General features: G+C 43.5%; 1 protein-coding gene across 4 annotated transcripts in view; it reads right to left on the reverse strand.

The window, feature by feature from the left end:
- Positions 1–1,110: 1,110 nt before the first annotated feature.
- Positions 1,111–17,126, reverse strand: part of LOC128120984 (beta-galactosidase-1-like protein 2) — a 65,398-nt gene continuing 49,382 nt past the window's right edge. For 3 of the 4 annotated variants that reach the window (XM_052755293.1, XM_052755303.1, XM_052755322.1), the window contains 11 exons: positions 15,376–15,468; positions 14,645–14,745; positions 11,251–11,325; positions 10,339–10,485; positions 5,160–5,228; positions 4,648–4,735; positions 3,758–3,845; positions 3,199–3,310; positions 2,388–2,504; positions 2,215–2,278; positions 1,111–1,492 (listed from right to left, as the gene is read on the reverse strand). In XM_052755293.1, coding sequence (XP_052611253.1) covers positions 1,485–1,492; positions 2,215–2,278; positions 2,388–2,504; positions 3,199–3,310; positions 3,758–3,845; positions 4,648–4,735; positions 5,160–5,228; positions 10,339–10,485; positions 11,251–11,325; positions 14,645–14,745; positions 15,376–15,468 — 962 coding nt within the window. In that variant the 3' untranslated portion in view covers positions 1,111–1,484. The remainder of the gene's footprint in view (positions 1,493–2,214; positions 2,279–2,387; positions 2,505–3,198; positions 3,311–3,757; positions 3,846–4,647; positions 4,736–5,159; positions 5,229–10,338; positions 10,486–11,250; positions 11,326–14,644; positions 14,746–15,375; positions 15,469–17,126) is intronic. The other variant, XM_052755313.1, reaches the window with a different exon arrangement.

The following is a 17,126-nucleotide window of genomic DNA, read 5'->3' on the forward strand; positions in this document are numbered from 1 at the left end:
TCATTAAATATGGCATCCAACATGGAGGCTTGAATATCCAAACACAGGGCCTGAGTAAGGTAAGAAAAGTTCTGGACAAGGAGCTGGATGTGGGTTCCTAGTCGTGCTGTCTCTCAGGCAGGCCAGGTAAAGCATGGGGTTTTTTTGAAACAGGATATAATAGTATTAAGTATCCACTTGAGAGGATCTACAATCTCTTGGGAGAAGAGCCTCTAGGATTTTCTTGATGCTACTGCTAATTGATATGGGAAGACCCACCTTAACTGTGGACCACAGTGTTCTCTGGGCATAGGGTCCTGAACTGTGTACTTGGAGAATCAGTCTTAGCACTAACATGCACTCACTGCACTCTGATTCCTGACTGTTGGATGCAGTGTGGCCGCAGCTTCAAGTTCCTGACACTTTGACATCTCTACCGTAACAAACGCCAAAACAGACCCCTTCGTCACTAAGTTGCATTTGTCAGAGCAACAAGAAAAGACATTCAGCCACAGAGTCTTCCTATGTAGCTTTGGCTGGCCTGGTATTATAGGCAAGAGCTACCATATGATGATAACTCCGGGCTAACACAACCTGGTGTTCCCTGTGCAAGCAGCCTAACTCAGCTATGGTATACTCTAACTGGTATTTCAGTAGAGCCTCCTTGATATTCCTTGGTGCCATGCCAATTCATTTCTGAGGGGACCGTCTCCCAAGTTCCCCTGAATCTGTATCCTAACCCAGGGTCTGTTCACAATGCACTAGAATCTGTAGTAGTTTTTAAAAAAATGGGTCTTCCCTCTGACAGCCTGAGCTGGGCCCTCAAGTTCATTTACCCCAGGAACTTGGGCAACTCTCTGTGCCCTTTGATTCAGCTCAGAAGAGTTGAAAATATCCTAGGAGGACCAAGTATAGATCAGGTAGTCAACAAGGACTGTAAATCAGATGCCAAAGGAGGGATTATGGGAAGGCCCATTGACTGACACAGCCTCTGAGAAGCAAGAGTTTTTATCCGCATATAGAAAATCAATAATATGGCACGACCACTGGAAAAATAAAAGGAAACATCATTGCTGCTTTTTTTTTAACTCTAAAACCAGAAACCATATATAATAACTGTCTGTCATTGCCTGTGGTTTCTATTTTATTTGATTTATTGGAAATATTCTCAGATTTACACTTGCAATGTTAGGTATTCTGAACATCTTCTTGCTTTGTTTTTTCCCAACATTTTATTTGCTGGTCAAAGAGCTTTTTTATAGAAGAAACATGACAAGGAAAGTGTACGGGGAAAGCCCATTTTGTTGTAAACAGCAGAAACAGATGAGCTAACAAGTCAAAAGACAGGTTTGCTGTCAAGGGAGGAGGTGGACGGCAGAACCTAAGCCTGGCATAGGCTAGGTACAGAGACCCACCTAGGTGTCAGGACTTATGGGTTACTCCCAGCACCACTGTGGATGTGATTCAGCTATCTATCTTCTGGCTTATTTCACAGTACTTGAGACTCAATGTCCTGAAAAGGAAAATCTAATTAGCTCACTGTGTACCATATGCCCATCCCAAAGAGGGTAAAACTTTGACCTATGGGGACAAGAAAGCTTGCTCACTAGGCCCACAAAGGCTCTACTACAGTGAGGCAAATGATTCTATATAAGGCTCTCTAGGGCTGGGGAGCAGCTCCATGACAGAGCATTTGCATGGTGTACACAAAGTCTCAGGCTTGACTGCTAGCCCTAGGCGAGGGCAGGTGTCAGAAGACAAACGGATATCTGTCTCTTGCTACCAAAAAAATAAAAAGGGTTCAAGGGGAGTGGGTACCCAAAAAGCAACTGTCTAGTAAGGGCAAATACAGATACTCTGTACCTTGGGCACAGTGTACTTGTTCCATGCATTCCTTACCTATGGAAACTGGTTAAAGGGCACTAGCAAGGGTACCTGGGAGATATCTAACATGGCAGCTTGTGAAAGAGCCATAGGGAGAAGATTAATTTTAGAACAGAAGTGGAAGATGCTACGATTGACTCACAGTGAGACTGGAATCCTGAAAACATAGTAGGACTGTCAGAAAGGGAGACTGAGAGAGTCAGGATGGGGCTGCTGGAGGAGGGGGTCAGTTGTGTCGTCTTAAAATGGGAGGGATGAATGGGGCTATGATAAGAATAATAGACAGTCCATCTATAGTACAAGGGCTAGAGGTGGTCCTGGACGCTGAAATGACCCTCTGGGATGTCATACCTAGATGAGCCTCTTCTGCCAAGTCGATCTTTAAACCACCTCTCAACTCCTCAAACATCACAATCTGTATGAAGAAGAAAGTAAATCAGCCAGAAGATTCCAGTTCTTCATCTGAAGCAGAACAGAGTTCAAAGAAAGTGAACCAGGAAGTAGGGGACATTGAGAAAATTCACCTCATTAATTCCAGGATGAAGCCAGGAGCCAGGCACATAGAGGGTTTCCTGGGGACCGACATTCCAGTATCGTCCTAGGATTTGTCCATTGATGAATATGACACCCTTTTCCCAGCCCTGAAAAAGATACGGAGGTTTCAGATTCTAACTTCTAGATGTAAAGACAGAAAACAAACAGATCCCTATCCCAAGGGCACACCAAATCTTAGCACAGGTCAAGATAGGATGGATCGACAACTCGGGCCTTTTGGGGGAGGGTGCTCTTGAGTCTGTGCCACTGCCCTGCCTTGGAGGTGGCTCAGCATCAGGCCACAAGGAGCAATCTAATTTCCATCTCATTTCCCCAGGTCTGACTCAAGCCCGCAGAGGGGATGTACACTTACAATCCAATTATCATCAAAACACATCAGGCTTTTAAAACATAGCTCAAATTGTAGAAGAGCAGAAGTGGTACCCAACGTGCCCTGGATGACATGCCTTGGACGGTGAGCCCATGCCAGTGGTACAAGTCTCTACATCTGGGGTTATGTGTGAGGACTAATGGGTTACACACACTAAATCCCTGCTACAGGGCTTGCACCAGGCAGTCTCACTGGCACATGCTACTCATGCCCCTTTGTTTCTATTCACTTTCCTTGCCCTATCCTGATGGTCCTCAGAGAGAGACACCTTCAGAATGGCCATGAAGTGGCTGTGACTTGGGGGAGCTCGGTTCCCTGCCACAGAACAAGGTTCATATACTGGGGAACTTTTATGAAGATTCTTTTGGGCCAGGGGCTGGTCATAAGAGCAGGAGAGAAATGGCACCAACCTGTATTTTTATAAAGATGTCCTGTGGAGGATCTGCAACTCTCAAGTGACTCAGGAAAAAGGCAGGGCCCTGAACATGGCTTGTCACTATTTCCCAGGACTTTGGAAGTTTCCTAAGAGGGAGTCAAGAGCCAATGAGAAGTTATACTTTTCTTCTAACATGCCACCTGTGACCTCTTCTATGAACCCTGGCACCCCACTCCTACTCTGGTACCAGCTATGTCCTTGGCATGCATGAGGGATTAGCCAGTGGACAATGAGACAGTCCCTTCTCTGCTCCCAGGCAGCTATGAAACTTGGCATCATTTCATTTAGTACTCTGGGTCTTGTTTTTTTTTTTTTTTTTTCCTATATGAAAACCAAAAGCTTCATCTGGAGACCTCTGAGCATCCCTGCAGCTCTGTATGTTCACCACGTTGCGGTATGTTTTATCTTATTTTGTTTATCTGCAGTTCGGTGACTGAACTCGGGGCCTCACACGTGCTGGGCAAACTGCCCTATCGCTGAGCTGTCATTCCCCTCTTAGCACCTTTGATCAGCTGAAGTTAAGGAAAACCTACTTTTGTGTGAATGCATTTCTCAGTTCCAGGCTGTAGATCACAAAATGTCTTAGTGGAGTCTTGTCCAGATAGACGTCTCCAGTTAAACCTGTGGAACAGGAGTGAAAGCGGTGTGAGGGAGGGGAGAAGGACAGAGGCGGCAGGTGCAGTCAGCTTTGGCAGTTGCAGTACACAGCCTGCAGTCAGGGTTCTCACCCTGAAGGAAGGTGCTTTCTTGGCCTCATCTGCCTGGAAGGTTTCTATACACGCCATAGATTTCCCCTTTCCTCTTGGTGGTGCTGGGGGTTCACTGCCAAGGCTCAACAGGCTCCAGGCATGCTAGGCAAGCATTCCACCAGTAAGCTACCAAAGGGCAAGTCCTACACGGGTATTATCCTCTTAAGTGCACACTCCTAGACAGGGTCTCATGGTCCACATGAGCAGCGCAAAATCATGGTAACTGCTGCAGATCTCACCAGCACAGGGCTTCTGGCTAGTTTGAATACTCAGGTTTGTCAAAGCACTTATGGTTTTTTTAAAAAAAAAAAAAAGTTTGTTCCTTTGGCTTGGCTCAGGAGTCCTGGACCTAAGCAGAAAGACAAACAAAAGCCCCGGGTTCCTAGAAATGAAGACATGATATCCTTAGAGAGGAACCCTAACCAGGGACATCACCATAGCTTTCTGCTACTGGCACCACTTTCAAAACTCCCATCAAAGTAGGTGGCAGTGTGATGGCTCTGGGTTGGTAACTACAGAACATAAAAATATCACAGTTTCTGTACAGAGGTATCTCCTAACCATCAAAGTATGTTCCTTTCCAAACACAAGCCTGTTCCCAGCTGCCATTGGCCTGGGGGAGAACAACAGCCTCTGATACTACACGACCTCAGCCATCTTCTTCCAGAACCCACCTTTTCTCTGCTTGTTAATATCCTTCCCAGAAGTGAGTCTGCCTTGGTTCTCCACCAGGATCCTCAGAGCCTGGGTTTTCTTGGAGGGCTATTCAAAAGAGAGCAGAGTAAGCCTCACTTGGCACCTCCTTTAGACAGTCTAGGCCTCCCTGGAGCTGGGACAGGACAGGAGTAGGTCTCCAGCTGTGGGACAGGCAAGCCCTTGTACTCTCACTTTTCCTCTTTCTTCCCAGAAAGAGTCACCTGAACATTTTAACAAGGACTCTCTTGGACTGGTGACCAAGCCAGAGTGCTCTGAACAGCAAATATTCAAGCGGGGGGAATGTGGTGTTCACTCAAAGAACATTCACCAGTACATCGAAGATGTACGTAACCCTCCCTGTGGTTCTGGGTTCCTCTGCATGGAGCACCAAGGGGAAATGAGTGGAAATAATCTATAATAAGGCCTTGCTAAGTCTTGGCCCAGGCCCAGCTGGAACTGGAATGTCTCATCCATCAACTGTGTTACATACATTTTTCATAATAAGTAGCTCATCGTTGTAATGATCCAGGACTCCTACGTGGTTGTTACCCAAAAACACCTGGCAAAGAAAGAAGAGATCCCTGTTAGGGCCTCGTGAGGCAAAAATGGAAAGCGGCACTGAAAACCCAATAAGCAAAGCAAGAGGCAGGATGAACACCATGTCTCCCAGAACTGCAGAGACTCACAAGTTCACTAAAAACAGGTAATAGTTAAAGCAGGACCGTGAGAAGATGCATGAAGTACAGCCTGGGCTAGAGCTCTCAATGAAAACTGGACCCTGGACCAACTGCAGGGCGAGGAGGGGAGATGCTTAAGACCTGCAGGAAGCTGGAGGGGAGAAGGTAAGAACGGATAGGATAAACATTTTCAAGCTAGCAAAGGGGAGGAGAAGGAACCGAGGGACAGCAACTGTTCTGGATTTGTCTGCCTTACCCCCAGGGGCTCAATTCTGCCAGATACTCCCAAATGGAGGCTGGAGAGCCAGTAGCCACATTCTGACTTATTTTAGGGATGATGTGCATGTAAATCCATTTTTTCCTATTACCTACTCTGCTGGTAGATTTTTGTCAACTTGACAAACTACTGTCACCTGAGAAGAGAGAACATCGGTTGAGAAAATGTCTCAGATAGCTTGGCCCGTAAGCAAGCCTGTGACCAATCTTATTAATTAATGATTGGTATGGGAGAGAGCTCAAGCCACTATGAGCAGTGCCACCAAGAGCCAATAGTCCTGGGTTGTATAAGAAAGCAGGCTGAGCTACAGGCAGCAAGTCAGTCCTTGCCTCCAGGTTCTTGCCTTGAGATCCTGCCATGGCTTCCCACAACAATGGACTGCAACCTGTAAGTCAAGTAAGTCCTTTTCTTCCCAAAGCTGTTTGGGGTCACGGTGTTTATGACAAAAGCAGAAAAACTAGCTAATAAAACTACTATATTGCGCCAGATGGTGGTGGCACACGCCTTTAATCCCAGCACTCGGGAAGCAAAGGCAGGCGGATCTCTGTGAGTTCCAGGCCAGCCTGGGCTACAGAGTGAGTTCCAGGACAGGCACTAAAGCTACACAGAGAAACCCTGTCTCAAAAACGACAACAGCAACAAAAAACCCAAACTACTATATTGATAAACACTAGATTAAACCACTCAGAAGACCCTGGTCAGGCAAGATGACATAGAAATATTTTGCTTCCTAAATTAATTAATCTAAATCACAATTTTTTCAAATGCAATTTTGCTAGGAAACTGTAACAATAAAAATCCTTAAGTATCAGAAAACAAAAGTATTCCCAATTCAAGATTACCAGAGTCTAATTGCAGAAGTTATATGTTTTATGGTCATTTATCAAAAGTCAGCTATCCAAATGTCTTCCTGGAAAACAGGTTGCCTAGTATGAAAAGCACAAAGGAATGCTCACAACACACTCCAACAGCAGCCATGATGCTGTGAGCAGACTTCTGTGGAGGACTTGAGAGAGGAAGAACAGGCCACAGCCAGGCTGCTTGGAGAAGGGTCTCATGGAGTCAACTGGAGGTGGGCAGCAAGTAGAGAAGTACATGACAGAAGGTTTATCTTGAGCAGGGGATTCGTGGCACTCTGAGGGTGAAGTAACAGAGGAAGGTAGAAAGTGATGGGAGAGTCTGAAACAGGAAGACCAGCTGTGTATTTTCAAAAGAAGAAGAAGAAGCAAGACACTAAGACAGCAGTTCGAAATCTACGTGTGAAAAGAATGGCCAAGTACTGGTGCAGCCCACAGGGGCCGGGTGAAAAGCAGGAATGAACACAAGGTAAAAAAGAACTTCTGAACAGAGATTATATGTGGGAAGTGGTGAACCCGCAAATGAATCCAAGGCTGACCTAGGAGAGCAATGTATGTGCCCTGGGAAGGGAGTTTGAAAAGCCAATGGAATGCAGAGTAAGTGCAGATAAATGTCTACCAAACTGTAAGAAGATGTCACTGCAGCAAGAAAGAAAGAAAAAGAAAGGAAGGAAGGAAGGAAGGAAGGAAGGAAGGAAGGAAGGAAGGAAGGAAGGAAGGAAGGAAGGAAGGAAGAAGGTGGGGGAAGAGAGGGAGAGGGCTGGAGTCATAAAGACACAAAGATAGAAGAACAAGGTCAAATCTGATGGTGCACACCTTTGATCCCCACACTCAGGAGGAAGAGGCAGATGGATCTCTGTGATTTTGAGGCCAGCCAGGGCTACAGAGTTTAGGCTCAGTGTGAAAAACAAACCAACGAAAACCAGAAGCACAGGTTGAATATTGTTTATCCAACATGCTTGAGGCAGAAGTGTGTCAGATTTGGGAAGTTTTCAGAGTTTAGATTTCCACAGACTTTAGAAGTTAAATATATCTGATTATATAGAGATAGAGATAGACAGACATATAGATCTTCATAGTACCAGAAATTGTTATTCAGGCTGCTGGGAAGGAAGCGTTATCAACAGACTTACCCATCTGTGACCACCATGAGCTACAATAATGACCAGTGTGGCAATATATGCCCATGGGTGCAATAATGGCATGAATGTTATCACAGTAAACAATTGCTTTCTGATTGGATTTAAGTCCTGCTCCACAGGAGAAACCATATACCTGGTAATATAAATCTGATGAATAACCTACAGTTGAGGAACTCACAGGTCCCAGAGCTGAACTATTATTCAGCTAAATGGACACAGTATTTAAATCCATATCTCACTACTCATTGATTAGAGTAGCTCTGGGTCCTCATCAGAGAAGTTTCTTCATGCAGTGGACAGTGGTTAAGCAGAAACTCACTGATCAAAGTGCAGAGAACAAGTATTTGTGGAGTGCACAACCACAAATGGGACCTCATCACTCCCCACTCAAAGCACAGGGATCATCTTGAGAGGGGATGATAAGATTGTAAGGGCCAGAGGTCATGGGGGACCAGAAAAAAACATTGTCTTCTGGACATGCCAGTTCTGCTGCACTCATGAACTCACAGCAACTGTGGTTGCATACATAAGACCTAAAGAAGATCAAGCCAGTCAATACTCTAACATGGGGATGGGAGAAGCTCAGTAACCCCTAATGGGAACTGAGGAGCTACAGACAGTTGATAGCTTCTGGGAAAGGGAGAGTCACTTTTCTTTAAGGGTGTGAGCCTACAGATTGACCATACTCCTAATGGATTCTCCCATACTCATAGGCAGACAAATTAGACTCTGTGGGTTATTAAGAAGGAGGAGGAGAGTTACTGTACAAATTGAACCAGCAGGACACAAGAAAGGTGACTGTCGAATTTGGCCAAGACAAGGTAGGACAATTCTTCAAAATTCCTGCTTCACAGGAAACTCTGTCAGATATGCTAAGCCTGTAGGCCAGAGTTAGATGTCCCAACATTGCAGAAAAACTTGGATGAGTGTCCAGGCAGCCTGATATCCCTGTCATTAGGAAACATTTCATCATTATGGGATCTTTGATGGAGTTAAAGACTAACCAGTTAAACTTATAGTTTTCCTTAGTTATGATAGAAAACATATTAGGTATAATACTTTAAACTCACCAAGATAACATATATGATAGAGTACTTTCTCTAATGTTGCCAAATACAAAAAGACTGGCTATTGTAACTGTAATTCTTACTTGATAACTGTTTTTGTTATATATAATTTTACTGTGCTAAAGTTAAAACCTTCCTTTTTAATTAGACAAAAAGGGGGATAATCCTTCTGTATACTGTGTGAATATATGTCACTATAATTGGTTTAATAAACAAGTTGACTGGTCAATAGCTGAACAGGATAAAGTTAGGAGGGAAAGCCAAAGTGAGGATTCTGGGATGAGGTAGAATGGAATTGGAGGAGATGCCAGCCAGCCACCGAGGAGGCAGGACATGTAGAAAATGAGGTAACAAGCCATGAGCCACACAACAAAGCATAGATAAGAAACATGGGTTAATTTAAATGTGAGAGTTAGGTAGTAACAAGCTTGAGCTATCTGCGGAACATTTATAAGTAACCTTAAGTCTCCAAGTCGGTATTTGGGAGCAGGTGGTTGGGACAAAAAAACTCTGTCTACAGAGGAGGAAGAAGAAGGTGAAGAGGAGGAGGAGGACACGGACAAGGAGAAAGGGGAGAAGGAAGAGGAAGAAGAAGATACAAAGTTGGGAGGAGGTAGGGGTGGATCTGGGAGGAGTTAATGAGAGGACTGAGAATAAATATGATCAAATACATTGTATGAAATTTTCAAAGAACTGATGAAATATTCTATTTTTAAAAAGTAAAAAAAAACACCTCTGAAGTGTGTGTGTGTGTGTGTGTGTGTGTGTGTGTGTGTGTGTGTGTGTGTGTATTCATATGTTTGGTGGGGTGCACATGCCCATGCATGTGCCTGTGAAAGCAAGAGATTGAGATTGGGTATCTTCAATCACTCTCTACCTTATTTTTTTAAGGCAGGCTCTCTTCATTGAACCTAGAGCTAGCTGTTTCAGTGAGGTTGACTGGCTGGCCATTGAGCTCCTAGGATCCTCCTGTCTCCACTCCCCTGAGCTGGTACAATAGACATGTGAGACCATGCCTGACTTTCTATATAGGTGCTAGGAGTCTGAGCTCAGGTCCTCATATCTGTGCAGTCAACACTTACTCTGAATCATCTCCCCAGTCCCATCTGGAATTGTTTACACATCACATTTTCACTGAGCATTTCAGATTGTGGACTAGGAATACTCAAACTGAAGCCTTGGGAAAAGGTAACGTAGAAGAGATGAAGAGCAGGAAACTTTCATAAAATAGCTCCTAACTTGGAGTGGGCTGGGACCTTCAATGTCTGCACTGTGACTTCCCAGCTACATACTTCAAAAGGCTTTTATATTTCCTGAAGTTGTCTTACTTGGAACACATCTCAGACTTAAATGACAAGAACCAACCTTTCATATGCTATATAAATAAATATTAGGGATAGATATACAGTAAGTATAGGGACTACTGAAGCACCTCCTGGATTTAAGAATGCTATCAGCTCCTATAAAAGGCAGGAGTACATGCCTAAGCATGTCTATATATAAATGATTTTACTAAAAAGACAGATGATAAGCAACAGACATAATTTTCTGAAGGAGAAATGATTTGATAACCACTTAGACATTTACCTAAGTATCACAGGATGCTAGTAACATAAAAGTGCCACTAGGAACTTCATATTGTTCCTTACCTGCCCTCGGTCTTGAATATGACCCCTCGAGGTGAGGAGGCCTCCATGGGAGATGGTGGTCTCATAAAGCGTGTACCCAAAGGATTGGCCATTCCCTTGGTTCACAGGCAGCAGCTCCATGGGGATTGGCTTGACAGACTTGGTTGGCTGAGGCAGAGATAGAAGTGACAGCCCTGTTGAAGGGTCAGGCTAGAGAAAAGAAGCTCAGAAGTTGCCACCCATAGCCCACTTCTCCAGGGGGATGACCCTAACAGTGGTACTGAAAAGGAATACACAATGATAATCATGCTTACACATAGCATATAAATTATCCTTTTTGCTTTCCCAACAAATCTCACATTTCACTGCACATGACAGCCAGTGAGTTATTCTTATAATTTAGATGAAAAGCTGAAATCCAGAAAAGCATAGGCATTATTACAGGCTTATGCCTGTAATTCCAGCAGTTGGGGAGCAGAAACAGGCAATTCCTGAGGCAAGTCACAAGAAAGACTAGCCAGAATGGATGAGTTCCAAGTTCATCAAAGAGACTCTGCCTCAATAATAAATAAATAAATAAATAAATAAATAAATAAATAAATAAATAAATAAATAAATAAATTTAAGCCAGCCTGATCTACAGAGCTAGTTCCAGGACAGCCAGGGCTATACACATACACACACACACACACACACACACACACACACACACACACACACACAAAAAAAAAAAAAAAACCTCTGTCTTGAAAAACAAATAAATAAATTATGTAAATAAATAAATTAATTAAAATTAAAATTTTTTAAAGTGCAGAATGATCAAGAAAAGCACATGACATCAACTTTGGACCTCCACATACATTCATATATTCACGCATATGCACAAACACACACATGTAGGCACACATGCACACACCTATACACACTACCCACACAACAACAAGAGCTCTTCAGAATTCCTTGGAGAAACGGATGATTCCAAGTCCGAGGAGGCACACAGCCTAGATCCTCCAGGGGAAGGAAACAACATAGATGTTAGCAGCTATGGGTGTCCTGTCAAGAAGACACAAAAGTCAAACAGAAGGGGTCCTGAGAGACTACAGTGGCCACTGTGAGCATCAAAGAGACTATGGTGGTGTACAAACAAGCTAAGCCTTACACATTTATAACCATACAAAAACCACAGCAGCTAAACAACCCACTGCACCTTTGGAAGACACATGAATTCATGCTTGTAATTAAAGAAAATACTTGACCTGGCCCTCTATACAAACAATGCTTAAGGGTAAAAAGCTGATGAAGGACGTTCTTCTGTAGAACTCAAGTTAGTGAATACAAACGAGTGATAGAATTAAAGCATGTCCAAGTCATTTAATGACATGTTGGCTTACTTTGTCAACATGGCTTATCGGATTTCACCTGCACCTCTGTCTCCCGCCCTCCACTCTTTATAGGACAATTTTATTTTATTATTTCACATGTATGGGTGTTTCGCCTGCCTGTGTATCTGGGCACTATGTGCATGCCATCCTCACGGAAACTAGAAGAAGGTGTTGGAGCCCTTGGAACTGAAGTTACAGACGTTGTGGTCCATTGGGTCCTATGAAAGGATAACTAGTGCTCTCAATCCCTCTAGCCCTATAAGATTATTTTAAATCATATCTCAGATGCCACTGAAATTCAATATTTATCTAAAAAAAGGGGGAAGGCTTTTTAAAAAGAAGTTATCACTATGGTAACATAATCACAATAAAAGCAGTGATGGTTATAATTCCCTAAAACAGGAGATTTTTAAGGAAATTTTTTGGCAACTGACTTTCTATTTATGTGTAGCTAGAGTTTTCCTGCTTGGCCCACAGTCAGGACAAATCTCTGTCACCTGCCAGTCCCACAGCCACTCAGACTCAACCAAGTAAACACAGAGACTTATATTGCTTACAAACTGTATGGCCGTGGCAGGCTTCTTGCTAACTGTTCTTACATCTTAAATTAATCCATTTCTATAAATCTATACCTTGCCACGTGGCTCGTGGCTTACCAGCATCTTCACATGCTGCTTGTCATGGGGGCAGCTAGCAGTGTCTCCTTCCTCCACCTTCCACTTCCCAGAATTCTCCTCTCTCCTTGTCCCGCCTATACTTCCTGCCTGGCCACTGGCCAATCAGTGTTTTTTTTTTTTTTTTTTTGGTTTTTCGAGACAGGGTTTCTCTGTGTAGCTTTGCGCCTTTCCTGGAACTCACTTGGTAGCCCAGGCTGGCCTCGAACTCACAGAGATCCGCCTGGCTCTGCCTCCCGAGTGCTGGGATTAAAGGCGTGCGCCACCACCACCCGGCCAGTGTTTTATTTATTCAGAACGATATCCACAACATTTATGAACTGTAAATATTTCCAGCGTGGTTAATTTCAATACAATAAGATCAATTGCTGCTAAAACCACTGGGCAGGTACCTGATGAAGAAAGCTGAAAATGAGCACTTACACCAGCACCTAAACCCACTGACCAGCAGTGAAACCATCTGCACTGTACACAGTGCACAACAATACTACCTGTGAAGGAAGCTCACAAGACAGAGGTGCAGGTGAAATCCGATAAGCCATGTTGACAAAGTAAGCCAACATGTCATTAAATGCCTTGGACATGCTTTAATTCTATCACTCCTTTGTATTTACTAACTTGAGTTCTACAGAAGAACGTCCTTCATCAGCTTTTTACCCTTAAGCATGGTTTGTACAGAGAACGGACCATGTCAAGTATTTTCTTTAATCACAAGCATGAATTCATATGTCTTCCAAAGGTGCAGTGGGTTATTTCGCTGCTGTGGTTTTTGTATGGTTATAAATGTGTAAAGTTTAGCTTGTTTGTACACCACCATAGTCTCTTTGATGCTCACAGATATGCAAATGAAAAACAGTGGCATGGTGGTGTGTGTACCTGTAATTCTAGTGCTAAGGAAGCTGAGGGGAGATCATGAATTTGAGGCCAGCTTGGCCTATAGAGCAAGACCCTATCTCAAAAACATAAATAAATAAAAGCAAAAGTAGAAAACACGGTGCTTAGTTGATAATGTACTGAGTCTGGTTCCCACCACCACGTAAAACCAACATGCTGTTACAAGTCTGTATTTGTCCCCTTCTGTGATGCCTGGCTTCTTTTGTGACACTGTCCACACAGAGCTTTCCTGTGCAACCCTAACTACAGCTCTCCAGACATGCAGCCCTCCCTGTCTTTATAAGTGGATCCAGAGTGCCTCAGCTTCTCTGTCTCTCCACATCACCCTGCTGCCATGCCATCTGCTCCTGTTAAGCCTTTCAGTCATAATACCACCCTGACTGGAGTGTTCACAGAATCCTGTGACTTTCCAGCATATAGTCTATATCTCTATAACAATGATGATAAATCTCAGTTCCTCCGCCTATGACCCATAACCCTCCAATCTGTTCTTCATTCATTCTTCTTCCTCATTAGACTGGAAGTTGTCTAGAATAACATCCTGATGATACAGTTCCAAAATATTGATATTTGGTGAGTTTTGTAGGGATAAGCATGTAGTGTTTCCTTAGACCAGGTTTTCAATCTGTGTTCCTGGGAACCCTTGCTAGAAGTGAGAACATCTTAGAGAAGGGATGGCTGCTGCTTACAGGAGAGGAAAGTTTAGTGCTCCAGAACTAACACCCTGACTAACCTCGTTTATGTTTTATATGTTAAACTTAACGATAAGTTTAGAGAAAGCATTCCTTTATGAAAACAAAAGATTAAACATCATTGCCCTAAGTCTAGTTAATGTACTTCCATTATAACATATGTTAAGAAGGCAGGGGATAGGGTTGGAGAGATGGCTGAGTGGGTAAGGGCAGTGTACTATTCTTGCAAAGGACTTGGATTCAGTTCCCAGCACCCATATAGTCACTTACAATAGTTTCTAACTCCAGTTCCAGGGGATCTGAGGCCCTCTTCTGGCCTCCACAGACACACATATGGTCCACTCGCATATATGCAAGCATTCACACATTAAAAGAATCTTTAAAAAGGAAGGAAGAAAAAAGGAAGACAGAAAGAAAGGAAGAAAGAAAGAGAAAGAGAGAGAGAAAGAAAGGGAAGAAAAAAGGAAGGAAGACAGAGAGAGTGTTCACAGCTAGATCATGAGAGGGGCTGTTTCCAGTGTTATACAATAGGTTTCCTGTTCTGAACTGTAAAACTTGAGAAGGAACTAACAAGGATTCATTTGGTTCCTTGGTCATCTACTCCTTAGTCTTTGAACTGTCCCTATATCTTCTATCTCCTTTTTCCCAACGTGATACCATGTATCAATATCCAAGAAACACTCACCCGGTCCAGATGGGGCAGGACTTCCCATAGGGTCATGAAATATAAGAATTTCAATGGTGTATAGGTAAATGTATTTGCAGGATTTCGTTTATTGGAAACATCTGCAATGAAAAGCATATGGCTGGCCACCCTATGACCTACCCCAACACCATTCCAAGACATCAGGTACCCTGTACCCTGCACAGCCGCCACAAATGAAGGACTCAGTCACATGATCTGATTTTCCTAACTCCAGGAAGAGTTAAGGCAAGTGCTAATGAGTAAGGATCCTCTCCTATCCTTAGACATTCAAAGAAGGACCCTTATTGTCCCAGAAAAGAGGAGCTTGTTGACCCCAGCTGGTAGACCTAAAGATCTCAACCTACCTGTTCATTAGTATCTCCTGAAGCCCAGCTACACACACAGATGCTCTGAGGCTCCACCCTTTCTTCCACCCCACCCCACCCCACCCCCCACCTGTCAACCCAGACATGCTTGCTGAATAGCTCAGAAGAAGGGGAGCTGGAAACTCTAGCTTTTAGAAGGTCTAGAGGATACCAGGCACAGCCACGACCAAGCAGCATGGTCCCATGCTGATCACATGAGCGCAGACCCTGTATTTCGTGTATTTCCAGTGCTGATGCTAAACTGGATCAAACTGGGTTTCTCCCCAAAAGGTCTTCACGCATGCCACCCCACCTCCTCCCAAAGCAGATCCCACTGGAGAAATCTAAGTCACTGTTCAGACTGACCTTGCTGGGTACCTGTAACAGAGCAAAAGAACTCCTGAAACACCCGATATTCGGGCGTGCGTGCGCCAGCTTCTGTCAGCAGTGCATTGTAGTCTGAAGAACACAGAAAAGTGGGTCATTTCCCCCATGGAAACCTTAGGATTAGCTTCTCTCCTTATGAAGAGGGAAAAAAAACAAACCTTAGCTCTGAGCAAAAAGATCCATAATACAGCAACCTCCAGGGGAGAGCTTTGGGTACATGGCAAGAGAAGCCCATGTATCTATCAGTCCAGATAAGAGGCCTCTGCTGAGCTTTGATGGGCATGGGGTTGTTAGAGGAAGCAAACTGCACCAGTCCGTGGGCTGTAGTAAGTCCTGGCTGACAGCCTGTGGCGCTCCAATGCAGTGGCTTATCCTTCCTATCCAATTTCTTCTTTCTTGTTCTCATTCTTCTTGTTCTCGTTCTTGTTCTCAATCTTCTTGTTCTCGTTCTTCTTGTTCTCATTCTTGTTCTCGTTCTTCTTGTTCTCATTCTTCTTCTTCTCGTTCTTAACTTATTCTCTTTCTTCTTTCTCCTCCTCCTCCTCCTCCTCTTCTTCTTCTTCTTCTTTTTTTTTTTTTTTTTTTTTTGGTTTTTTGAGACAGGGTTTCTCTGTGTACCTTTGCGCCTTTCCTGGAACTCACTTGGTAGCCCAGGCTGGCCTCGAACTCACAGAGATCCGCCTGGCTCTGCCTCCCGAGTGCTGGGATTAAAGGCGTGCGCCACCACCGCCCGGCTTCTTCTTCTTGAGACAGGGTTTATCCATATAGCCTTGGCTGTGCACCACCAATGCCTGGCCTAATTTTTTTATTTTTAATAAATTAATACTTTATTAAAATTTAAATTTATGATATTCAAAACACACTGTGAAGGTCATAAAAAAAGATAGGCTACGTACTGTGACAAAACATTTGCCAAGCATATATTTAGCAAAAGGCCTTCAATCTGGTGCTCAGATTTTTTAAATTCTCAAAATTACAAAAAACAAAGAAGTAACCTTTTTAAAAATGGAACAAAGATGTGCATAGATACTTCATCAAAAAAAAATTTAAGCAAAAGGGAAATCAGCAAATGGAAATATGTTCAAAATCATTAGTCATTAGGAAGATGCAAATTAAAACCATGATTAATACCAGGACACACCTGTCAGAATGATTACATTAAAAAGAATCAAGAATGGAAAGGTTGTGGAAGAAATAGAGATCTCATGTTTCTAAATAAACTGTTGGCTTTATTTCATCTTGAATTTCCCACTTGGTCTCTTGGGAGATTTGGAGGCTGTGGTAGTTTGAATGTAATTGGGCCCCCATAAGTTCAAAGAGAGTGGTACTATTAGGAGGTGTGGCTTTGTTGGAGGAAGTATGTCACTGTGGGGGTGGGCTTTGAGGTCTCATATATGCTCAAGCCATGCCCAGTGTCTCAGACCACTTCCTGTTGCCTGCAGGTCAAGATGTAGGACTCTCAGCTCTTTCTCTGGCACCATGTCTGCCTGCATGCCACCATGTCCCACCGTGATAACAGACTAAACCTCTAAACTGTAAGTTGCCACCTCAATTGAATGTTTTCCTTTCTAAGAGTTGCTGTGATCATGGTGTCTCTTCACAGAAATAGAAACCCTCACTAAGATAGAGGCTAAGAAAAATACATTTGTGGATACTCTGGTACTCTTAGGAGATCCAAAGCAACAGATAAAGCAAAGTTCTATGCAGCAGATAAGCAGGACTAAGCTACT

This window comes from Peromyscus californicus, unplaced genomic scaffold (genome assembly GCF_007827085.1).
Source record: "Peromyscus californicus insignis strain IS unplaced genomic scaffold, ASM782708v3 Scaffold_11__1_contigs__length_118956290, whole genome shotgun sequence".
In the NCBI taxonomy this organism is placed as follows: Eukaryota; Metazoa; Chordata; class Mammalia; order Rodentia; family Cricetidae; genus Peromyscus; species Peromyscus californicus.